This window comes from Neodothiora populina, assembly GCF_041146345.1.
Source record: "Neodothiora populina strain CPC 39397 chromosome Unknown canker_contig_1, whole genome shotgun sequence".
Taxonomy (NCBI): domain Eukaryota; kingdom Fungi; phylum Ascomycota; class Dothideomycetes; order Dothideales; family Dothioraceae; genus Neodothiora; species Neodothiora populina.
In genome coordinates this window covers 787,880-812,668 of record NW_027191419.1, presented here as the reverse complement: position 1 = coordinate 812,668, position 24,789 = coordinate 787,880, and the positions used below count along the sequence as shown (strand labels likewise).

The window sequence follows — 24,789 nt, the reverse complement described above, 5'->3', positions numbered from 1 at the left end:
TCGACTCAGTCCCACACGCCCTCCTTTGCCACGTCTTGAACCTTGATATAGCAGCCCAGCAACCAGGCCTCGCGCACGAATATCACAGCATTGAAGCGATCGGCCTCGGCTTTCGGGTTGATGTGTCCGTCGCGCACGTGTTGTTTCAATGGTTCCGGCAAGTGGATGCAGAGAGAGACGCGGACGACGGGAGGGCCGGTGGCTTCTTTTGTGTTCTGTGGAGGGTGAGAATTGGCCGTGTCAATGGCACTGGGATCGGCAGGGTTTGATGCTGTCGCTGCTGCTGCTGCTGCTGCTCTCCTATCCGCCTGGCGAGCCGAGTGTGCCTGCTCTCTTTTCCACCACTCCGAGCTGCCTTTGCGTACGCTCAGGATCAGTTCCTGCAGACGGAGATCCTTGAGGAACAGGTGCGCGTTCTGCTCCGGGGTGTAGCGGGGTTCGTAGCGCAGGCCGGTGTACTTGATTGTGAGACTCTTGATCAGGGGAAAGTCCATGATTAGGCTTCTGTCTAGAGAGTGTGAGTTGAAGTATGCGGTCCAGAGTTTGGCGTCGGCTGCCCGTATGCGCATGGTGAAGTGAGGCAGAAGACTTGTGAAGTGCGGAGATGCGAGGGTGTGGCGCCACATGTTGGCGTCGCTGGGGTGGGCGAAGGAGAGGTTTGTTGTTGTGTAGAGGATGGCTCCTGCTTCGTGATAGATCTGGCGGCAGACTCGGAGCAACTGGGGCTGCAGATGAGCTTGGAGGTGGGTCGAAGGCCAGGAGATCTCGAGGTCTGATGGGGTGGGATTGTGAGGAGACAGGGCGTAGGAGAAGATTAATTGGCGCAGTTCTAGCGGGAGAGTGAAGAGTCGACTTGATCTTTGCTTTGTCTCTGATTTGGGCATTGACTCTTTCGACTGCTTTTGTTTCTGCTGCTGCTGCTGCTGCTGCTGCTGCTGCTGTTGTTGTTGCTGTTGTTGTTGTCGCTGTCCCTTGACCTCGAGGCTCGCCCCCTCTTGCTCCTGCTCTTGGTCTCGCTCCTCCTCTTCCTGTCCCTCGGCTTCGTCTTCGCCCAGCGACGAAATGGACATGAGTGTGTCTTGTCGAGTATTGCCAAAGTTGTGCACGCCACGGCTTCTGCCACCGCCCTCGTACTCGTCGGGCACAGTGCTGATATACGACAGACTCCGCGTAGACAGCACCGACTCCCTCCACTGATATGCGTCCGTGGGAGCCGGGCCGGGGGGTGTTTGATCCATGGGCTGCGTCATGTCTCGGGGCGATTGACGACTGCTCAGGCTGTGGATTTGGTAGTACTTGTTCATGTAATATGCTCTTGGATTGGCGACCGGATTGCACTTTTGTGCAGCGACGGCGGAGATACAAAGCCGACGACCTTTGTTTGCTTGGTCAAGTGGCTGTTTCGAGATTGTAGAAAGAGAAAGAGAAGAAACCAAGAAATGGAATGGTTGGAAGAAGCAGGAACAGGTTCAGAAGCAGTGAATCATGGAAACAACGAATGACCGGAATACGGTAATGATGGAAGGTGCTCGTTGCTAACACACCACCAACAGCGAAGTAATAATAATACCAACACCGAGGTGACTTGTAGGTAATAAGCTTTCGGACTTGATCGACGCCAATGTCCGAAATTTGGCTGATCGATTAAACCATTAATGGATTGATGGCATGGATGATTACCATCGACTTGAATTAAAGCCCGCCCTTCGTCTCCGCTCCGCCGTCCTTCGCTAGAATATCTCGTCTTCCCAGCTGAGCGTCGACCTCTGTCCCGCCTCTCTGCTGTCATCATCCTCGTGCTTCTGCTCACGAAAGTGTAGCTTCTCTCGAAATGTATCCTCGAGACCATTGGTGATGGTCAGTGTCGAGGTCATGCCTTGTCCTTGATCCTCATCTTCATCATCATAGTTTCCGTCTTCTTCTTCTTCTTCTTCTTCTTCTTCTTTCTCTTCTTCTTCTTCTTCCTCCTCCTCGGCTCCACCATCCGCATGTGCTTCCCTCGACACATTCGACAGAGGCGGCAGCGGTGTGCGCCCGGTGAGAATATCATAGAGTGAATCGTCGTCCTCTCCATGTTCCGTTTCTTCACCTCCTCGCTCAAACTCCACTTTATCGAACCTCTTCTTCTTCTCTGTCCTTGCGCTAGGCGTCGCTGGTGCTTGTCGCTGCTCCTCAACGTCCTCGTCACGACCCTCTGGGTACACCATGAACCAACCTTTCCGCTTCCTCGATACGAGCAGCCTCAATTTTTCTGCCTCGGCCACTGATGCCTCGGCAAAGGAAGCTGCCGAAGAGACAAACTGTGCCTCCACTGTCTTTCTGATCCCCATGTCCGTTCCCGTGAGTTGAGGAGATCCATGTTGAAGCGGCAAAGATAGGTGTAGAGGCGGCTGGTCGCCAGCAGCATCGAATAGATAAACGCCTCCATCTTCCCGTTCTTGTGTCTGCTCGTCGGTCCCACTTAGCATCATGAGCAACGAGTCTCGCGCCGGATGCCACACCAGCTTCTCTACTTGTCGTAGTTGCTGTATCATCACCGGCGCCTCGGGCTGCACTTTCTCGTGTCCCGCCGGTCTTGCTCTTGACGACGGGGAGGGTAAAGGTACGCGCCACACCAATACTGTTGATGGCACATTTTCGTAGCGTACTGCCAAGAAAGAACCTTGAGTGCTCCACTTCATCTCCATGACTGTCCCCATCGCTGCTAGACCTCCTGCAGGCAGCGGTATAGAGTTCGATGCGAGTAGATTATACGTTATCTGTCCCGCGTCTCCGCCCTTTCCCCTTCCTCTGCTACCGAAAGAGGAAGACTCCCTGTGGCAGAAGTCTGGGGCTATGGAGCCTGGATCCAGAGTGCAGAAGGGTGCGAACGTGCGAGTTGAGAGCATGGTGATATCGCTTGTTGCACTTGCTGCCAAAGCCAAGTTGGAGTGTGGCGACCAAGCGAGACTTTTGGGGCCTAGTTGAGCTATCATATCATCTGCCCCGTCGCCACCATCCGCATCGGCAGCGGCAGCGGCTTGGTGATTCGGCCACGTGCGGTAGAGATAGCCATCGCCAGTGTATATGTAAAGACTCGGAGCGCTGGGTGCCGCAAGGGGTGTGTCGAGCACTGAAAGCCAGGCTGGGAAAGTTGAAGACCATGTGATGGATTGAGCATCAATTGTGGCCAAGACCATGGTTCGAAAGGGAGTCGTTGATGGTGGGAGAAATAGGGACAGTATGTCTTGTGCCCCTGATCGACCCAATAAAGCAAGCACTGTCCCAAACTCATCAGCAAAAACCCATGAAGACATACACGTAGAATCAACATACCTTCTACCTTTCCCTCTATTCTCCGAACACCCCAAGCGCTACTCAATCTCCCTCCTCCAATCTTCAGATCACCTAGTTCCTCCGCTGCTCGTCCAGTGGAAAAGTCCCACACTGCCACTCTCCCAAACTCCCACACCACAAGCACCTGTTCGCCACCTTGTCTCAACCCCACCATATCAGCCGCCACGATCCTACCAAGTCCCGCACTTCCATTAGATATACGCACACGTCTCTCTGTATTGGCGAGAGAAAAGACGCCTAGCCCTGAAGGTGAGATGAGCAAGATATGCTCGGAAGTGTGTGACCACTGGATGGTAACCGAGTCTAGTGATGTCGCGACTGAAGACTTAGACTGGAGGTTGGCAGACGACCTGGTGTTTGGTCTCGAGGGCTTCGAAGAGGCTCGGTCTGGGGTTAGTGGGAAAGTGAAGGCCGTCTCCAGGGAATGGGCGTATTGTATGTAGAGGTGGTTCAAGGTTATCGATGCAACATATTGGCCGTTTGGAGATGGAACCGCAAGAGTAGATGCTGGGTGATGTCAGTCATGACCGTGCAGTGATGAGCCAGTCTTGTGCTGCTAACATCGATATAATCACACAAAAGAGAATGAAAGAAAAGAACAGTTGGGCGTTTTCATGTGATAGACTTCGTGTTATGGACAAAGATCTGGTTCCTGCAACACTCTAATGCCAACCAGCTTTGGGACAGCACGCTACCATAGAAAGATAAGTGGCCAGAGTACAATGCACACGTCATGTAGACGAGGCTTGCGAGCTCATCGCAGTATCACCGCTATTCTTGCACTTTCCCCATCTCCAATCGCAATTATATAATTAGAAATAGACACGAGAGTATATCACAAGAAAAGGACTGGATCGAACAGTCCGCTGAAGACTTACAGTCGAAGAAAGGAGACGTCTCCATGCTTGCGCCAGGTGTTGAAGCAGTGATACACAATTCTCCTGTTGTTCTGCAATGCTTCTATTCTACTATACAGTGTACTCTCGAACTCGACGCTGTGCATAGGGTATCATATCAATCAGAGATACAAACAGTCGAGATGGTCAACACAGCATAGACCTCATTCGGACTCCGCCAAGCCTGACACAGATCTGAGACTTGTCCGAAACAGGATAGGCAGACTGCACCGAAGGATTCAGGTTGCTTATCCGCATGACTACAAGCTCTGTGAGGACTACTAGGAGCGATGTTTCTGATTTTGAGCCTCGTCTTCCTTCACTTCGGATCATCTAAGACAGTGATCGCTTTCTTTCCTGTCTTTTCCACACACACACACACACACACACACAACATGCATGCATTGTCGTCTATAGTACCAACCACACGAAAATGCTCAATCTACTTGAAGATGCCTGCGGAATGCCCCGCGGATTCATAAGCTCCCCACCGGAACGGATAGTAGAGCGCTAATGCCGAACCACTGAGGTTGTACGGATCCGAAATGTCATGAGCCGTTGCCCCTCATTATTATTGACCGACTTATTGATATATCTGTTCTGCAATATTAATCGGATCTGAGTTGTCGAGTCCTTCTGATTTCCTACATCCACATATCTACATACAATCATGTCTGTGACGAAGTTCGGCTTGTTTAACATCACCGATGGCGTGGTCTACAAGACCGTGGCGGGCTTGTCGCTGAAGACCTCCATCATGGTGCCCAAGAAGCCTTTCGCCAGTGACAAGCGTCCCGTCATGGTTCACTGGCATGGCGGCGGCTACATGCTTGGTTCGAGGATGTTTGAACCTTGGTTCGGTGCTTGGTGAGTTCTCTTAAAGTCGCTAGTCTTTAGTGAACACTATGTTCTATAAGGTTTGTGTCTGCTAACCTCGTATCACCCCCAGGCTTATGCAACTTGCGGAGCAGAGGGGAGCTATTGTCGTCAGCCCTGACTACCGTCTCCTGCCCGAGGCCACGACCGACGACATGTTAGATGACGTCGAGTCGTTCTTCACCTGGTTGCACAGCGACTTGAACAAGGAAGTCCAGAAATCAACTGAAGGAAAGCTTGAGGTCGACCTGAACAGTCTTGCTGTCTTCGGTGAGAGTGCTGGTGAGTTCATTTCTATCCATCGCCAGGCATGAGCTCGCGCATCCGTGAAACCAATTCTCTGGCGATGCGCAAACGTGTGAGACAGTGCTGAGTCGAAGCTCAGGTGGCTATCTCTCTATACAGTCTGGCATTCTATGCCCAAATGCAGGCATCAAGGCAATCGTGTCTCAATACGGCTCGGTGGACATGGACCACCCCAACTTCAGCGCCCCAGGCGGTGTCATCTTCGGTGAACCTGCTCAACCCCTCGCGAAAGCGAATGAGTTCATCGCAGCGTACCATGCCAAGCACGTAGATGTGCCCAACCCAAAGGTCCGCCTCGAGGCATCACCTGGGGAATTGTGGCCCCTTGCTGTCGCCTACCTGAATGCCGGCAAGCTGGGCGACGCTGTCGGCAAAGGCCCCAGAGCAAACCCGATCAAGGGAATCGAGGGGGTGAAGAGCTTTCCTCCCATCGCTTTTACACACGGAAAGCAAGATTCTGTCGTAAGTGATGATCATCGAGTCCTACCGAGATAGCTTACATGGTATTCCGCATCGCACATGGCTGATCCGATCACTATAGGTCCCATGCGATAACACTATTGACTTTGCGAAGAAGTTGGGTCAGCTTCTTCCCGAGGTGCCCATGCACGTAGAGACCCCAGATGGCGAGCACGGATTCGACGGAGAGGTTACCCTGGACGCTCCTTGGGTCAAGAACATCGTTGCTTTCCTTAACAAGTACTGGCCTTGAGCTTGTAGGCAAACGTCTACTTTTGATTTAGGCTTGTTCTCCGTTTGGATTCAAAATGACTAATCGATCATGATTAGCATGTTCACGAACATAGATTAGATCTTGTTGCACAGATAGAAACCAAGTCTCGAAGTAGTGGAGAAAAGCTGCTTGTTTGTGACGCTTACTCGAAGTCGTGAATGTGGCCGAAATATTGCTTCATAGCTGCTCTGTGAATTGCTTATGGCTTACAGCACTCGAACCTGAAACTTGTAGCTCGTAACAATGGACATTCGTTGTCTGTCTTATACTCGACGACTCGACAACTCGACGAGTACCAAGGCATCTGAATTAGGTGTTCTTTCGACGAGGTAGCGACCCTGTCCAATATCTCCGTCCACGCTATCAAGGCACGCCATCCAGTTCACGCTTCTCACTTCCTGTCTTTGTAGCACGGCATACGACTTGAATGCCAACTAGATGCTTTCGTAATCCACCAGAGAAGATGTAGCAACTACTGTTTGTATAATTTTGAAAAAATGGGATTTCAGTTGAGGGTAGAGTTGAGGAAAGGCAGTACCAGCTCTGCAAGGTTACGAAACCCTCTTCTGAAGGGAGTGCATTTGGAGAAGAAAGTCCCATAATGAAGTCAAAATGCGCGGTTTGTTGAGAATCACCTGGTAACAATAACTCGGGTTCTACGCGTTGAGATGCGCCTCAAGGTTGCCCGAGTCAGTTTAGTACCCAGCGCAGGATTTAACGATGACAGTGCTGCTGCTGAGCTCGTGTGGCTCCGAAAACGTCGCACACCATTGTCTAGCACTCGTCTTACGTTTCGAACAAGGAGCCATTTGGAAACAAGCGGACTGCCTGGCGAAAGTCGATTCATTCGCCTGGGCGAAGCTGGCTGGCGAGTCGTATCTGGAATGGTATGACCCCGAGACAGCCGCACTGCCTTCGTCAACCAAAGAACTGAATCGTGATGTCCAGTCGAATGGGTGGACCGGCTAGTCAAGCAAGTTTGGGTGGATGACTTTGTGAGCCTGGACCTGGATTGCAATAATCTAGTGGCTTGCTACGACTGTAAATTCAGCAGCTCACGAAGATTGCTCCGAGGTATTCGCCGTTCAATTGCCGAATATAAATCATTCGCCAACATTAACCTCGGCCGCAAGATGTCTAGATTTGAAGTGCACGCTAAGTCTTCAACTTCTGGAGGGAAGATGTCTGCGCCCGGATTCGGCACTGCTGTACGGCACGGATCCTTGTGTATAGTGCAGTGAAAGCTGAGCAAATCTGTCATAGCGGGCCATCCTTGTACTTACGGATGTGAAAGGACACTACAGTGTCAAAGCTGTGCAAGTTTTCGACGCGATATGTGCAGATCGTAGGTACCATCTATGATGTCCAAGCTGTGAAGCTGGGAAGCATGTATCGACCTCGTGGGCTTGCAGGGGCTATGCACAACATACTTTACAGTCAATGATGGCGTGAATGCGGATGCAGGCGGATCAGACTATCTTTCCTTGGACCAGGGAGGGATGAATATGTCTCGGTGTAATATGCGGAGCCTGGATCATCGGTATACTGATTTGCCATCGACAGTTCTGAAGGTTGACTGCTGGATATGCAGAAGAAATAATGATTATTGATCGGGGCAAACCGACTTCAGCCGTGAGACGTGCCTGCATATGACTTGGTTTGGTTGATGTCTTTCACTATGTGAGGGGCAGGATCACTGTTGCTTGGATCTCTGAGAGTACACGGTACAAGCGGAGTTGCAGCTGCGGCCCCGGTAAACCCATGGCCCTTGCCCACAGTCTGTCGTACAGATCAATCAATATATCTTATGCAGGTCGCGGCGCGTGGTCCGGGATGTTCATGCGGAATCGCGGACTCGCGGACTCGCAGACTCGCGCGGCGGAAAGATCTGGCTCGCTCGTCGTTCACAGTGCGGTGGATACTCCTATCTGATGGTTTTAATCCAGCCTTGACCAGTCAATTGAGTTTTTGCTGCGTTCCCAGTCCTGGTGTATGCAGTAAATGCGGCGGAAGATCGCGGCAGAGGAAGCGGAAAGCGGACAATGAACTGAACTTCAACCGGAGGCTGCCCCGCGAGGGGTGGCTTGACCATGTGAGAGGCGGAGGTGGCTGTGCTTTGGAGAACAACCCAATATCGATCTCTGTGAATAAGCTCGATCGCTGCGTATTCTCTACCAGACAAACTTTTGGTCGAAGCGGAGCTCCCGGTTGTTGGTTAATACTTTTCAATAGAAGTTTTCCCACTGAGGACTGCGCACGCGATTCAGACGCGCCAAGACTGACAAATGTTCACGATCTAGTGTGGTAGGTTGCTGTGTACAGTGAGGTAGATACCTGAGAATGCATTGGATTACTATGCCGGCAGCACCTATCGTACAGCGGATGGGTCGGATAGGACATGTGAACGTACTGTCAACTTGCATCAAATGCGGCTGCTATTGTTCAATCCAGTAGAATCAGGCGAGTGGCTCATATCAATATCATTGGACTGGGCTTTGGGCTCTACCCCGTGCACATTAGAGAAGACGTCAAATTCGGGGTTCGCCACGAGATACGTGACATGTTCCAAATTATACCAGACGCTGGTCTTGCGGCTCAGGATCTACTATATGCAGATGTGCAGTACTGCAAATATCAGCTACCAAACATGAAACGCCCTATCGACAAGAGACGGACCATTTGCGCGCAAGAATTGATACAGCAGGTGGGAAAAACAGCCGCCCGGTGTATTACGATGATGCCACAGATATGTCACTGCCGTGTAGTGTGTGAAATCTGATGCGGACAACGTCATAGCAAAGCCCACGGCACGGCAGCTTGGATGACGAATGCGATATGCTTGGTCGCGCAGTTACTACTTCATATGCCGGCAGTATTCACAGAACGATATGTTCTACGATATAAAACCGTGGTCATGCAACATGAAGATGAGGATGTGAATTGATAGCATGGATCAGGGTATTGGTAAACAAGGAAAAATCTAAGACATTGGGGATGTTGGCTTACCAAGGTTCAATACTTTATTGTACCTGACAGGGCATAATTAGCTTGGATGGTAATTCTTTTTGTGGTGTGGGAGGGGCAACAAGCAGTGCACGGACTCTGGAGCCAGGGTTGGTAGGTCATGGCGACTCGGCGAAGGCGAGCCCTGGGTTCAAGTGACAAGAAAAGAACAATCAAGGTGGAGCATTTCTGCCCACCGTTCAGTGACTAAGGAAGCGCCAGTCAACAAGCCAGACGAAAGCGAGGACTGCCTCCACAGCGTTGTAGATTGGGTCAGTGTCGAAGACCCACGAGCAAATTCAATATTAGCAACAGTGAATGCGAAATGATGGGTAATCGGAATTTAATGACTCTTTGGTCATATAAGGTGCATATCGAAGACTACCGTACCTCTAGACCTGCTGTGCTGCACTGCACCGCCACACGACTGGCAGGGAGGGCGGCCCCAGGACTTACAGAGGGGTAGAGCCGCTCGGGCCGTGCGACTCGAGACCTTGAATGCACTTGTATAAGTTTTCCAACGACTCGAGTGAAGGGTGAGAGGCGAAAAAAGGGCCAAAGAAGCCAAAGAAGAGGGAGAGTAAGGGGAGTCGATAATTAGCTAGTAAGCGGACATGGAAAATGCATTAGCCAGCAGAGTGCGTGATCTCTGATTCTCTGATCCGGCATGTCATTCTCGATCGCCTGGTTTCCCCGTGTCGCGGGTTATTACATCCACCGGGGCTGGTTCGCATCGAAGAGTGGTCCAGTCGATCCTATTGGGTCAGCCACGTTGGAGCGATCAAAGCTTGCTTTGTCGGTGTCACTTGCAGCACAGTCAGAAAATGGGCGGATTCAAGATTTGGATTATCACTCTGCCCGGGCTGATGTCCTTGGTCTTGGACTTGGGTAGTAATTATTATTGTACTTGTACCCAGGACAATCGGGTATCGTCAGCCTGCGATAAGCGCGAAGCTGCTATACGTAACCTCTGAACGCAGAACAACCCGTTTTGTTCATTTTTACCTCAGCATAAACCACGGTTGTGTTGTTCTTCCGTCTCATACTCGAACATACACACCCTGTACATTCTCGACGGGCATTACCTTCTGCTCTTGTCCAACCAACGATAATAAAGGGCAGCATACAACAGTGACCTAACATCTTGACGCTGTCTGTTCCTTACCACAGCCGCTTCACTCCCTCGCGGCAGGATTTCGAAAGGTATCTCAATCATCATTTCCCCTCTCGTCTCTCTCTTTGCCCATAGCAGGTCGCCACTTGGAAGCTGCAGTCGTTGTCTTTGCTGTTATGATCTTGCTCTCGTCCTTCTTGTCCAGTCAATCGTCCTGATCTCTCTACGCATCTGGCGAAGAGCGAAGGCAAAGCCCTTCCTTGATTGCAAAAGCGGCGCACGTTCAGCAAGAACAGATCAGTACCTACCTTCCAACTTCGCTCATCGTGTTGTTGCTGTTTAACACGCGCTCCTGTTCTTATACTCCTAATATCGTGTTTCGGCCGTGTCTGGACACAGACACCTTGCCTGTCGGTCCTGCTCTGTATTTAGATCAAGATCATTCGATCACGGAGCCTCCGTGGAAGCAATCACGTTGGCGCCACTGCGACTGCAAGACATTGCCTTTTATCTAACAGACTCACTGTCTTCCATTCCACGCGCTGCATCACACTGCAACCACTCTGTATTGCGCAATCGAGACTAACGCACCACAGCCAGCATCATGGCTTCTTCTCCTACGGAGGAGTCGCACTCTCCTCTGCCATCTCCTTCGCCGCTTCCTTCACCCTCCTCACCCACCTCTCCGGACTCTTTACCTGACTCACTTCCCGCATTGTCGCCATCAATATCATCTCCTGAGGGTAGTGGCCAAACTTCTCCAGGTCGGCCTCGTCTACCAGCGGGCACCATGTCTGCATCTGCCATGACGACCAACATGACACCCTCATCAACACCCTTGGGCAATGTGACTGCAGCCAGACGGCCAGCGCCGACCGTCAGCTCGATAGGAAGAGGAGGAGGACTAAATCCGGAACTTGCGGCCAGAATGAAGGCCTTCCAACTCTCGCGTGGTGGTGCTCCTCCGCCACCACGGCCACAGGTCGCTACTCCAGGTGCCAACAGCGTACCCATGTCACCCGGGGGCGTGCCTGCATCACCCGGTGGAGCAGCCATGGGAGGTATCCCTGCCAATTTCAGACTACCGCCTGGCATGCAGAGGCCGCCTCCTCACCAATTCCAATCCTCACCAGCAGTGGCTGGCAGAGGTCCCTCATTAGCAGAAAAGCGCGGTTTGAGATTACCCGGTGGTCTTCCTGGCGCAGCTCCCGCGCCTGGTGCACCAGCGCCTACCGGTCGGCGAGGTCCTAAGATGACTCTCTCCGACATGAACAAAGGCGCCAATGGCGAAGCCGGTCCTCCACAAAAACAAGAATCTGCACTGGATCGCTTTGCCGAGTACATCGATAAAGAGACCGGTTCTCTCAAATTCCAGGGCAAGGCCGTATTGAACAGTAAAGGAGTGCAATTTTCTTCTGGGCAGAGCTTCAACATTTCGCTTGATGAAGTAGACACCCTCGACGAACTTGGAAAGGGTAATTACGGCACTGTCTACAAGGTCCGACATTCTCGTCCACAGATCCGAAGACCTGGACAAGGTCTGGCTGGCAATAAAGCCACGCCTTCGCAGCAGGCGAAGGAAGATGCTGCGGCGCCCAAGACTGATGGAGCTCCGCGCGGCAAAACGACTGGCATTGTCATGGCGATGAAAGAGATGCGCCTCGAGCTAGAAGAGTCCAAATTTGCCACCATTATCATGGAGTTGGATGTCCTGCATCGCTGCACTTCTCCTCAAATCGTCGACTTCTACGGCGCCTTCTTCCAGGAAGGAGCAGTGTACATCTGCATGGAGTTTATGGACGGTGGCTCGATCGACAAGATCTATGGCGATGGTATCCCCGAGAACGTACTCCGCAAGATCACCTACAACACCACGAGAGGTCTCAAGAGCTTGAAAGACGAACACAACATCATCCATCGTGACGTCAAGCCCACCAACATTCTTGTCAACACTGCAGGAGCTGTCAAAATATGCGATTTCGGTGTCAGCGGCAATCTAGTCGCCAGTATCGCAAAGACAAACATTGGCTGTCAATCGTACATGGCACCCGAGCGCATCAGCTCCGGCGGAGTCGCTCAAGCTGGAGCAAACCCTGGCGGTGGCACATATTCAGTCCAGAGCGATATCTGGTCCTTGGGTCTTTCCATCATTGAATGCGCCATGGGTCGTTATCCTTATCCACCCGAGACCTATGGCAACATCTTCTCCCAGCTCAGCGTACGTTTGCTCTATACTCTTTTCCTAACATCTCCCTCTTGTTCTCATGCTAACGCTATCAAAAGGCAATTGTCGACGGAGAACCTCCAGATCTTCCCGCCGACAAGTTTTCCGAGGCGGCGCGCAATTTCGTCGCTGGCTGCTTGAACAAGATTCCTAAGCTAAGACCCACCTACGCCATGCTTCTACAACACGCCTGGCTCGCCCCTCTCTCTCAGCCCGACACAATTCACGAGGAAGATGAAGAGGCGAGTCCCGTTGAGGCGAAAGAGGACTGTGAGCAAGAGGTCGCTAGGGACTTGGTTGTTGGCGGAGAACACGATGGCGAGCCTTATATTGACAGGGAGGTCGGTCTATGGGTGCAGGACGCATTAGAGAAGAAGCGACTCGGTAAGCTGGGCAAACATGCCAAGCCAGCTCTGCACGCTGCTCCACTGGACGCTGCTTCTTCAAGATGAGAGGCAGTACATGAGCATATCACAAAACACACGTACACAAGACAAGCATTCAGGATGATGCATGCATCGCGCCATATCATTCGCTCAAAAGAGGAGAACGAAGAAGCTAGCAGGCTATCGCGACTCGATCGCTTTTGCTTAACGCTCAATTGTACTAGCGGGATGGCCCAGCTATGCAACAGTATCACCTTGGGATATATGTCTGCCAAGAGGTTCATGTAAGCACGCGTCTGGGCTTCTGCGTTCGCAAGCTACATGGCCTCCGGCTAGAGGCCAGAGAACGAACACGAAAATTCTCAAGCTCGGATAAAGCGATGGATATGGTCCTGGGTTGTTCGGGAAGCAGGTCACACCAAGTGAAGGAGTCGACGGCAGCAGTCATTGACGGATGGTCCAGGAGATTCGTGGATGCAGGATACCTTTAACACATGTGCAACGGAAAACTGAGAAGCGGAGACGAGAATCGAGAGAGAAAAGCGGAAGGGGACCTCTATCTCCTCAGCTTCGCCTTGACGAGGATTTTCTTATGCGACGACAGAAGCTCATCTTGCGGCCGGACTGCGTTGAGCGTATCACACGAGCCAGGGCAATTGGGAAGCTGCTAGCATGTTGGTAAGATACGGAGGTATAAGCATACGAATGTAGCCTAGACTTATCTTTTACGTGTGAGACTATTCTGTTCGTATTTCCCTGGATTTTCTGATATACCAGAGTGATAGTAGATTACTAGATGATCTGGTGGTGTGATTGCCTTAATACCTTACCTATGTGACAATTCATAAAATGCCAAGAGCTTGACTCGACTAAGGTACTTATGTCGAGTGTATCTGATACACCGTACTTGTCAAGACCATACCACTTTACTCTTTCGCTCGTGGGCTCTACTCCAGTTGAGCACATTTTCATTTGTCCACCCCTACCTTACCTATGGCCGCCTTTGCTTTGTCTGTTCAGACGATGGTGACCATGGGAACAGGAGTTTTCTTGATGCTTCAAGATGCGCCATGCAGCATATCGGAAATTATGCAGAGTAAAGGTATCTTGATGATCTGCATAGAACTGAATTACCTTTTGCCTACGGTACCTGTCATTCAACGGTTCACAGCAGGTCTCAGCCATGACTGAAGGACGATACGAGTCAGGCTTCCAAGTGAACCTCCGCACGACGTTGGAAAGACAAAGGCCGAGGATCCATTTCCATGACATCATCGGAGTGGTTTTCCCATGACCCGCATGAGGTGCGGATCTGGTGGTACACATCTCGTACATCACTCCCTCGAGATCTACGTTCATCTGTTTTATCTCCAACAATGCCAAGCTCTATCCCGACCCTGGCATTATGCCTGGCTCAAATCGCAATTCCTGCCATATCTGCAGCTCAAATTCCTCTGCTGCCGCAGTCACACACTGAAGGATATGAATTCGATCCTCTGTTGCATCTGCCGGGTATTTCGCCCTACTTCGATGCCATTGGGTCAGGCCTTAGCCATGATGCTCCTCGCGACTGCGAAGTGACGGCCGCGTCGTACCTGGTCCGCCATGCCGCCATCTATGCCAATGACGACGACTATGAGAAGTACATGGAGCCAATTCTCGAGAAGATGGACACGACCTTCTCGACCGCATCCAAGAAACGCCGTCAGGGTTGGACTGGACCACTAGAGTTCCTGGACAAGTGGAAGACACCCATCACAGATCCCAAGTCTCAGCTCGAGAAGATAACTCCTCAGGGTGTCAAGGATGCGAAGAAGGTCAGCAAGCATCTGCTTGACCGGTATCCTTTGCTGGTGCCGACGACGAAGAAAATCTACGCCGACAAGAAATCACGTACGCAGGACACTGCCAAGGCTTTTGCTGCTGTGTTCCCTCAGTCTGTCGAAGTGGTCAAGATCGAATTGGAAGAATCCTTTCATAGTCAGGTGCCTCACAAGTCGTGCAATAAGTTCAGCAAAGCTCCCGGTGACAAGGAACTCGACGAATTTGTGCAGTTTTACACGCGTAACGTCATATCTCGGCTACAAAGGTTTGCTCCTGTTGAACTAGAAGCTTATGACATTATCGGACTGCAACAAATGTGTGGTTACGAGAGTGCGATCACGGGCAAGGTCAGCAAACTCTGCGCTGTCTTCACCGACGACGAGTGGATGGCATATGAGTACGCATGGGATCTCAAGTATTCGTACATGGTCGGTCACGGCAACCCGTTGAGTCCGTACCTCGGCTTTCCCTGGCTCAACACGACCAGTGAGCTCATGTCTAGATTCCATGCGCCGCAGCATCAAGCCAGCAAGAACGAGGGAGACGACATACCCGATGATGACGGTCAGCGCTTCTTTATTGCTTTCACGCATCGTGAGGTGCCTCCTTTTATCGCAACTGCCATGGGTCTATTCAACAGCTCGAGTGCGCAAGCGGAAGAGTTCCCCACAGATCGCATCAACTGGAGCCGAGCATGGAAAATGGCTGAGCTGATTCCCTTCCTTGGCCACGTCGGAATTGAAAAGCTGACGTGTTACGGTCGCCATTCTGGTGAGGACGAGAACACGCCTGAAGAGTTCATCAGGGTGATTGCAAACTCTGCTCCAAGACCTATTCCTAGGTGTCAGGATGGACCCGGCGCAAGCTGCAGCATCGATACTTTTACAGAACTTGTCAGGCAGGGTATGGAGAAGTACGGAGACTTTGATGGTATCTGCGAGAACAAGCACGATCACAAATAGAGGATAGAGAGGTAGGAGTAGAGGCGCTGGCCATTGGATATGGAGTTGGAGAAGAGATCAGAGACGCAGATATGCGTTGAGATGAAGTGGAGTGGTGTTTTGCTCCGGCAGCCTTTCATATTTACTTGTACTACTGTATGTCATATTGATCTTCGATATCACTCACTAGACCTACCATCCCTAAGCAGGGTTGAAGACAGGTATACTCTGACGGATATCTTTCTCCAACCGCAGGCCGACACTCAGAGTACAGCACGTCTCCAAGCATGCATTACAATACCTTGGGTTCAATACAATACATGCTCGAAATCAAGAATGAGGCGGTGCAGCAAGAAAAGTAAAGCAAAAAGGGTCCAGAGAGAGGCTGTGTATGTTGGACAAGCAAGGAAGGCCCGACCACAGCGAGTCGGTGCACGTTTCTCTCCGACCAAGGGCGGTTTGAGGCATTCTCTTGGCGGGAATGACGTACTTTGGCTAGCATGTAGCTCACTGGGAAGTCATGGTTTGGTTACCTTATCTTACCTGCTTGACTATTGAATGAATAGCATGTTCAGGAGCAGGGTACGAGGACCATGCATGTCCTGTACAAAGGTATCTCACCTTCATGGTGAAAAAGGCAAAATTGTCAGAATAATAGCTAGCGACACGTTCTAACCAGAAAGCGGTGGCGAGTCTTTTTTTTTCCTTTTCGCCTTGCCCTCCCTGTCAAGCCATGCGTTGTCCCCGTACCACCATTTAAGCGCTGGCAAACCGTTCCGCGGTGATTCCGGTACAAGCATCGCACCTTCAACACGTAACGTGCTGTATGTACCGCGCAAGAGACCCGGGTTGGCGGTTACAGAATGCGCTCATGCTTGTCGAAAACGTAAGTTGCTTTTGACGACGCGACGGCAGGAGCACCTTGGAAATTTAGACTTGATCTCATCATCACCTTGGAAGATACTTTAAGTAAGGTAAGTTACTGGAAGATAGACATCGCGTCACTTTTTGGCTTTTGTAAAGTGCCCTGTGCCCTGTAGTCTGTTGGTGCTGCGGCGCAATGCAATTGTGTAGAAGGGCTTAGTGTAGAGGCAATAGTTCATTGATAGAGGCTAGGCCCGGGACCCTTCTGTATCGACACCTCAACGCAAGCGGCTTTGGCCCTGTCGAATAGATTAACCTAGACACGAGTTTTTTTGCCTACTGATTGATAAGGAATGGTTCGTTGCACGCCATGCAATTGCGCGATAAGGCATCTACAACAATAACTGCAGCTACTTTCTTAGCTACAAATACAAAAATACCTTTGCACTTCTGTGATAAATGATACTTGAATACTTGGTGTATCACCACTGCCAGCGGAGTCCTCTCTTTCCTTCATCAAGGTAATTTCTTCTTCCTGGAGAGTTATAGCGCAACCTTTCTCGGCGCTGACGACAGAGTCAATCAATCGGGCTGAGACCAAGGAACCGCCGCAGTTTGTGCTACCACCGTCTAATTAGATAGCCTGTTATTTTCCTTTCTTTCCTCTCTCTCTTTCCATTTATTCAATCATCAACAAAGAACAAAGAAGAAAAGACTCACATCAAAGCCCACACAATGGGTTTCTTTGAACTCACGAGTCCAACGTCATACCGATTGGCGAGCGCAGCAGCGAGCGGAAGTCAACATGTCAGAAGAGTGGCAGAAATGGCATCCGAGGTGCCCATCCTCCGTAACACGGCCATGGTCGGCCTCATGAATGACCATGAATCACATCCCGACTTTGGCCATTTGACGTTGTTGGTCTTCGAGGCTGTGTTGGAGGTCGTCTGTGTCGCTCTGCCCGGTTACATTGTGGCGAGGAGAGGCATGCTGGACGCAGAGGCACAGAAGATGATGGCCAACATGAACGTCCAGATCTTCACGCCTTGCCTGGTCTTCACCAAACTGGCCTCGCAACTCAATGCCGACAAACTCGCCGATCTCGCCGTCATCCCTTTCATTTTCATTGTGCAAACACTCATCTCCTGGCTCTGTGCCAGACTGGTGTCCAAGAGCTTCGGATTCGGAAAGAGACAGACGAACTTCGTCATCGCCATGGGCGTCTTTGGCAACTCAAACTCACTGCCCATTTCGCTCGTCTTATCACTCTCCAAGACGCTCAAGGGTCTGCATTGGGATCAGGTTCCCGGCGACAACGACAACGAAGTCGCAGCTCGTGGTATCCTTTACCTGCTCATCTTCCAGCAGCTCGGCCAGCTCGTCCGATGGACCTGGGGTTACAATGTCTTGCTCGCTCCTGCTCCTGCTCTCGAAGACGGTCTCAGCGACGACGAGGACCGCGACAGCTTGAACGAGCCGGGCAGATACAGAGACGATCCGGACGAGGAGGAGGCTATCGCGCACTCGACCAAGAACAAGACGTCAGACTACTCGTCTGGCTCTCGCTCCCCCGACTCGGATGCCAACCATCCGGTGAATGGCCACCTACTGCCCACTCCCACCAATGGCAACGTCGTTGGCAATGGCGCTGCCAACATGTCTGGCAATCTGGGTCCCCGACAGCGCTCCGCCGGTCACATCACCCAATTCCCCACCTACGACTCGGCTGCCTCTTCACATGACGCATCCGATGCCTCTCTCAAGGGCAGATACCGCCGCACCGCCTCTTCCGTTTCCGCCTTCTTCTCCCGCATCAACTCGTCCATTGCCGCCTTCTTCCGCAGACAATTCAATCGCCTGCCGTCTGGCCTTCAGAAGTTCCTTGCCGCCTTCTGGTCAAGGCTCTCCAGATTCGCCAGCGGAGTCTGGGCATTTATGAATCCTCCTCTGTGGGCCATGCTCTTCGCCCTCATCGTCGCTTCCGTCCCTGCTCTGCAAGCACTCTTCTTCCAGGAGGGCAGCTTCGTCAAGAACTCCGTCACCCGCGCAATCTCTCAGTCAGGCGGTGTCGCCGTCCCTTTGATTCTGGTTGTCCTCGGTGCAAACCTTGCCCGCAACACCCTGCCTGCCGAGGACCAGGCAGCCAGCACACCCGAAGGCAAGAAAGAGGAGAGGAACCTGCTCATTGCAAGTCTGGTCAGCAGAATGCTGCTGCCCACTGTCATCATGGCTCCTTTGCTCGCTCTCATCGCCAAATATGTCCCTGTCTCTATTCTCGACGACCCCATTTTCGTCATTGTCTGCTTCTTGCTCACCGGCGCTCCCAGCGCTCTGCAACTCGCTCAGATCTGCCAGATCAACAATGTCTTCATGGGATCGATGAGCAGACTGCTCTTCCAGAGTTATGTCGTCTGGTACGTTTCCCTCTTGCTGCCACTACCTGTTCCTTCGGATCTTGCTGACTTTCTCTGTAGGATCCTTCCCAGCACGCTTATCTTGGTCATGCTCGCACTCGAGGTTGTCGAGTGGGCTGCGGCCACCAACTGAGCCACCACCTTCGAAAAGGAATGAGCGAAAAGGAAGATGAAAGGAACAGAATCGATCTGCAAAGAGATCTGCTTCTCTCATTGAGGTTTCGGATACGGGGCATCTTGGTGCTGTTCTTGATCATCATTGGGAAGGGAAGGAAAGGAAAAGTCATGGAACCATCGGGAGTGTCTCATGCTTTCCACTGCTCTTTGAGTTTCGCATCTGCGTTCGCAGGATTTCGAAAAACTGCATGGCGAAGGCGTTTTTGTTTCTTATTCACACTCTGTCACTGCTTATGTCTGTATGTATTTCTAGCGAGTCCACACCTTTTTTCTTCGGCTTTGCTGTTTTGCTCAGTATGCGTCGTCTTGTCTGTAACAATAGCTACGAGAACAAAGAACCCACCTACGAAAAAGAGGCATTCTTATCGTCTTCCTCCTCCTTCATTTCTTAATGAAGTGCGTGACTATGACCATCATACTCTACGTGACCAGCTTGTGACTTCAAAAGTCTTTCTATGCATAAATCTGACGAGTGGAGACAGAGGCGCGGACAGACAGACATATCCTCCCTCCCTCCTTTTGTCCAGCGGGTGTGGATCAGCAAGTCAAGTACTCTGTCTAGTATATAAAATCACCATCCACCCTTTATTATGTGCTAATGTCCTTGTCTCATCACTGTACTTTGATAAGAAGCCACTACATCAATAAGATCAATTTGTATATCAACTCCACCACACCTCGAACAATAAAAGATACGGAAGATAAAACAACTTGATGTAAGGCGACGATTAATGACGTCAGATACCCGCTTGACTTGACTGCGATTGAGATCTATGGTTCATAGAACACTTCCATTGATTGTGTATGGTAATTGTAGGATAAGCTAGGTTTGCTTTGTGGTTAGACTTGAATGTTTTTAGTGTTGAATGTTTTTCGTTGACGGAGTCAAGGCATTGGAAAGTAGGTAGTTCGAGTGGAGCAACAATTTCTTTCTCGACGCTCTGGTGCTTACTGGACTGGATCTGGAGAGTGTTCTCTGAGCTTCGACTTGGGGCTACAAGACCAGGAAGTGTGTTATGTTCCTTATCGATCCTGTGGCAGTCGTCTCTCAGTGCACCAACAGTCGTCGACCTGTTGTTGTTACCCTCTCGTCGGCTGGACAGGGCAGAAGAGCACAACGATATCCTTTCCATCCCATTCTCTGGACCAATACTTATAGGCCAACAATTCATTCCAATCCCTCTCTGGCCCTACAAACAGCATTCTTCTAGAGCAACTCAAAGAAAAAGCCCGAACCCATGACTCAACCAACCCCCCAAAAGACCAGCGACAAGAAACCCGACTTCCACGGCCCAAGCGAGCAAATAACACAAACCCACCTATTCTTCTACGGCCACGAACTGCAGCTCTCCTCTTCGCGGCTCCAGAACTGGTATCCTTCCTGCTTCTGGGCTCCAGATCCTGCATCCCTATCATCTGCTCACCTGCGTTTCCCCACAGCAGAGCACTACATAATGTACCGCAAAGCGGTCCTCATGAACGACCTGCCCACGGCGTCCTTGATCGTCAATGAAGCCGCCACACCGCAGGAAGCACAGACTCTCGGCCGCAAAGTGACGCCCTATGACTCGGCGCTGTGGAATGAACACATCGACTCCGTCGCCGAAGACGCGTGCTGGTGGAAGTTCTCGCAGGTCGACGAGTGTAAGGCTGCGCTGCTGGGCACTGGAGACAAGGTCTTGGCTGAGGCGAGTCCCGTGGATGCGATTTGGGGGATTGGGAGGAGAGGGGATGATGCTGCGAGGGATGTGGAGGAGGGGACGGAGGAGGAGAGGTGGGGGAGGAATGTGCTGGGGAAGGCGTTGATGAGGGTCAGGGAGAGGTTGAGGGAGGAGGAAGGGAAAGGGGAGGTGTAATGGGATCTTACGAGGCAGACTGTTTTCTCTATCGGGTCAAGCATCTAGGCTGTGCTTTGGAGTGGGATTGAGATGTAAGATCTAGGGTCTCTTCGCGTTGTCGGATCGCATACTTGACCATGACAATCCATGTCCATCGAAAACCACTCTCCATGACCTTTGTCGCGCAACCATCATTGACCCCCATAAGAAGTTTTAGGAAAGGCGTGAGTGCGCATGAATTGTCATCTGTCCTGGTGATTTGTCTTCGCATTCCCATAAATCAAACCTACAGTCTCATCTATATTATCGAGACCCCTGTTTCGCTCCGCAAACCATATCCTTCAATCATCCTCTTCGTCGTTCTCTCTTTCCACAGCCACCGCCAAGCCTCCTTCGGGCTCTTTCCCGGCCTGCGACTTGTGCCCGACAAAGACCGCCAGGATCCCCAGATCATATACAATCTTCAATGCACCAGCAATGATAAAACTGACCCCAAAAGCTCCCCGTCCAGCAAGCACACCAGTGACCAACGGGCCCAGACTCTGCGTCATGGTCTTGACAACATTGATGAACCCCATAACCGCCGTCCTCTCGCGCGGTACAATGACCGCGGTCAGGAACGCCGTGCGCGGCGCCGTGTCCATGGACTGACTGCATGCTCTGATGATCAAGAACGCAATCGCCGGGCCCACGGTTGACGGCAGCGGGATCAGCATCAGCGTGATCGCCGAGGGCAGGTGCGTGAATGCCATGGCTTTTATGTTGCCGATTCGTTTTGCAATGGATGAGGCCACGAGCACGGAAAGCGCGATTATTATCGCTAGGCCACTGAAGAGACTTCCGAGTTTGCCTTCTTGCAGGTTGAATTTGAGGTGGAAGTAGTAGGTTAGCCAGGTTCTGTTTTTCATTGAGTCAGTCAATGTAGCTCTTTTCAGGTGTTGTTTCTCTGTTTCTCCAAAGCATGATGGAGGAAAACTTACGTCGTTGCTAGACCGGACGCGAAGGAGTCGAGGCCGAAGAAAAGACATAGCTGGATATAAGTAGAGAGATTCTCTCTTCCGATGCCCATGAACGTCTTGTTCGTCTTCGGTTCCCCACTGTCGTTGTCTTCTTCGTTGCCTGCTGCATCCACAGGACGATCAACCAACAGCGGGGCCTCCTCGTCGCCTTGGTCAATAATCACTGGATCCGTCTCCTCAGCCTCGATGTTCTTGCTCAACGCGCAAGCCATGAGGAACTTCAACGTGCCCATGGCAGCATAGATCCAGAACACAACGCGATAAGCAAACACCACATCCCCTCTCGTGACTCTCAACCTCTCCACGACCCACCCACTGACAATCGTCCCGATAGCCGTGCCCGCATATCCAATCAAGACATACCAAGCGAAGATATCACCTCTAGCCGCCTCAGGGGTCAAATGCGCCAGCGTCGACTCCTCCACCGCACGGAACGGTCCGACTTCGTTCCCACTGGGACTAATGACCCCAAAAACCGCAGCGAGAAGCAAAAGATAGAAATTCGAAGTGAGTCCAAAGACAATTCCACTACCGACCATGAGCAAGGATCCGACAACAAGAATCATCTTCCGGCCCAGCCGATCAGCGAACAGCGTCAGGAAGAAACTTATCACCACATCTCCCACGAGGGTCAGAGTCATGAACAATCCTATCCGACCGTCCGAATTACCGAGTACGGAGAGGTACGTCGCTAGAATGAGAGTCGTGCCTCCGTAAGCTATGAACCGCACGAAGCGCTGTAGACAGAGAAGTTTGGTATCGAGAGGTGCGTAGTGGAGGGATATCAACCCGATTTCGTCGCAACATCGGAAGAAGTAGGCAGAGATTGTCTGGGTCGCTGGTATTGAGGTTGTCATTATCGCTGGATAGGCTGGAAGATTGTCTTTCTTCTCGATGTGATATCAGGTATGAGGAGTAAGGCGTGGACAAAGTAATTGGGTTCTATTGTACTGTATTTCGACTTTCCGGTCGCTCGGGTCACCGCAGACTTGATCTATCTTTTACTGCCTTTAGAGTGATTCTATATGTGCTCGGCACCAAACAGAGGCAAAGTTCTGATGTAACGTGCCAGTAGAAGTCGGCAAGACTAGCAGGTAGGGTAAACAGGCAGATGTTTGTGGCAATCGAAAGCAATAGGTAGCTATTTCACAGACACAAACGGACTGATACAAGATGCTATAGAAAAGCGGATCTCAACAAAGCAATATCTGTGCGGATGTTGTACAGCAGTGTACTGATTACTGGCTATAGACCATCTTTGCTAAGACAATCGATACAGATTAATTAGATATGTCGAAAGAATTGGTATGACTAAACGTGTAGGTCGACTCAGAAGGATCAAGCCCAGTATTTAGAGTTACCATGCGGTGTCGCCATTAGTTTAGTTCGACATGCACAGACCTTTCCAGGTCGCAAAGCCGAGGGTGGTACGTATAACACATAACAGCCTTCATCTGTGTAGTTCAGGTTATGCTATTGTACATCCTCCCTCCAATGTCTTCATACTCTGTGCTCTAGATCATGTTGCTTTACAATTAGTGAATCGGCCATGTATTTTGGGCCAGCTGAGGGTTATTGACTTGTTCAACACTTGACTTGACTAAGATATGGTGCCAAGCTACGTGTGACCCTGGTCGAACACATTCTTGTTAGATGGTACAGCAACGGCAGAGTCAAGATGAATCCTACCTTGGTCTCATACTTGCATTCTCAAATTAGAGCTGTCAACGCCATTTGGCGGTCTTTTTATCAGAGGACATTATGAACACTTTTTGCAATGCAAGTATTCACAACTTTGCTGACCGGATAGGAGAAATACCTGTCGTTGCGAAAGCTTCATACTACAGGACGGACACGGCGAAGCAGCGGGCTTCGACCATACCTCTCCTTCTTTCTTCTTGGTTGGAGAACCGATGAGTGTCCCGTCTCGAGGAGGTATTGACGCGATACAATGTCGCGGGGCAAGGTTTTACATATATGTCCTCCACGAATTTCATGAACTACACTGGTGCAGGTAGAGCTGGTGGGCCGCGAGCAAAGTAATCATCGACCTCATTCGAATCATCTTCAATCTCAGGACCAGGCGTCTCCCAGCGCCCCAGAGTACCATCATAGTACTGCCACTGAGCTGCAAAGTCATTCTCGTCCGCTGTATAGAACATGGGAAAGGCGGTCGGCATTGGTAGCATGACAACAGGCGTCTCAAGAAAGTCAGCAAGGCGGCTAGTCTTCGTTCCGCATGCTTTCCGTGCAGTCGTCGCTCGAAGTAATGATGCATCTCTGTATTTGCCATATGCGTAATGCGGACAAGACGTCAAGCCGTAGTCCGTTGGCTTCTTCACTCTGTCGTCGCAGCCAGTGCAATGTCTGAAGTGCTGCTGGTAGAAGCACATCATTCGTCCATTGATGCAAAGCCAGGATAAATTCACGGTCTGTAGTGATGGCATTGACCGCAGCAATTTCTTGAACTGAGTGATCCAGGTCGTCGCTTCAGCGTCAGGTACCACGCGGTCCCAGGACAGCGCACTCCACATCGTCATGCGGTTCAGAGTCAAGTCGACAAGATTCTCCTTGTGGAGCACGAGAAAATCGGAAACGTCCCGCCACCGGACAAACATATTCTGCAGATCTAATTTTCGGAGGTATGGAAACGGAGCGGATCGTGTGGCAAGGTTGTGGAAGAGACTGCCGCTCCAATCTGGTGCCATGTGCTCGGGTCTCACCTCCCACTGTGCCCAGCCGTCAAATACTAGCTTGAGATCCTCCAAATGCGGAGCGAGGCGTGTGAACTCCTGTACCCATGACTTGAAACGCGACAATGAAGAAGACTCATCTTCG

General features: G+C 51.1%; 7 protein-coding genes across 9 annotated transcripts; 4 read left to right on the top strand and 3 right to left on the bottom strand.

Moving 5' to 3' along the window:
* Positions 1-5: 5 nt before the first annotated feature.
* On the bottom strand, positions 6-1,304 carry AAFC00_000232 (uncharacterized protein; the record flags this gene model as incomplete). Of its 2 annotated transcripts, none has more annotated exons than XM_069341729.1 (1): positions 6-1,304. In XM_069341729.1, the coding sequence occupies one exon, from the start codon at positions 1,302-1,304 to the stop codon at positions 6-8; it is 1,299 nt and encodes a 432-aa protein (XP_069196449.1). The 2 variants fall into 2 exon arrangements, with proteins under 2 accessions (XP_069196449.1, XP_069196450.1); XM_069341728.1 differs by having other exon boundaries at positions 6-1,238.
* A 426-nt stretch (positions 1,305-1,730) lies between these two features.
* Positions 1,731-4,239, bottom strand: AAFC00_000231 (uncharacterized protein; the record flags this gene model as incomplete). The annotated part of the gene is made up of 3 exons (XM_069341718.1): positions 1,731-3,259; positions 3,316-3,843; positions 4,215-4,239. The coding sequence occupies 3 exons, from the start codon at positions 4,237-4,239 to the stop codon at positions 1,731-1,733; spliced, it is 2,082 nt and encodes a 693-aa protein (XP_069196448.1).
* A 663-nt stretch (positions 4,240-4,902) lies between these two features.
* On the top strand, positions 4,903-6,126 carry AAFC00_000230 (uncharacterized protein; the record flags this gene model as incomplete). Its single annotated transcript, XM_069341707.1, has 4 exons — positions 4,903-5,099; positions 5,182-5,390; positions 5,494-5,876; positions 5,956-6,126. 4 exons carry the CDS (start codon positions 4,903-4,905, stop codon positions 6,124-6,126), a joined length of 960 nt encoding a protein of 319 aa, XP_069196447.1.
* A 4,742-nt stretch (positions 6,127-10,868) lies between these two features.
* Positions 10,869-12,940, top strand: AAFC00_000229 (uncharacterized protein; the record flags this gene model as incomplete). Its single annotated transcript, XM_069341698.1, has 2 exons — positions 10,869-12,482; positions 12,548-12,940. The coding sequence occupies 2 exons, from the start codon at positions 10,869-10,871 to the stop codon at positions 12,938-12,940; spliced, it is 2,007 nt and encodes a 668-aa protein (XP_069196446.1).
* Positions 12,941-14,250: 1,310 nt separating this feature from the next.
* Positions 14,251-15,660, top strand: AAFC00_000228 (uncharacterized protein; the record flags this gene model as incomplete). Its single annotated transcript, XM_069341685.1, has 1 exon — positions 14,251-15,660. One exon carries the CDS (start codon positions 14,251-14,253, stop codon positions 15,658-15,660), a length of 1,410 nt encoding a protein of 469 aa, XP_069196445.1.
* Positions 15,661-17,238: 1,578 nt separating this feature from the next.
* On the top strand, positions 17,239-19,050 carry AAFC00_000227 (uncharacterized protein; the record flags this gene model as incomplete). 2 transcript variants are annotated; one of them, XM_069341673.1, is made up of 2 exons in its annotated part: positions 17,239-18,917; positions 18,978-19,050. In XM_069341673.1, 2 exons carry the CDS (start codon positions 17,239-17,241, stop codon positions 19,048-19,050), a joined length of 1,752 nt encoding a protein of 583 aa, XP_069196443.1. The 2 variants fall into 2 exon arrangements, with proteins under 2 accessions (XP_069196443.1, XP_069196444.1); XM_069347997.1 differs by having other exon boundaries at positions 17,329-18,917.
* A 2,223-nt stretch (positions 19,051-21,273) lies between these two features.
* On the bottom strand, positions 21,274-22,808 carry AAFC00_000226 (uncharacterized protein; the record flags this gene model as incomplete). The annotated part of the gene is made up of 2 exons (XM_069341652.1): positions 21,274-21,829; positions 21,913-22,808. The coding sequence occupies 2 exons, from the start codon at positions 22,806-22,808 to the stop codon at positions 21,274-21,276; spliced, it is 1,452 nt and encodes a 483-aa protein (XP_069196442.1).
* Positions 22,809-24,789: the final 1,981 nt, after the last annotated feature.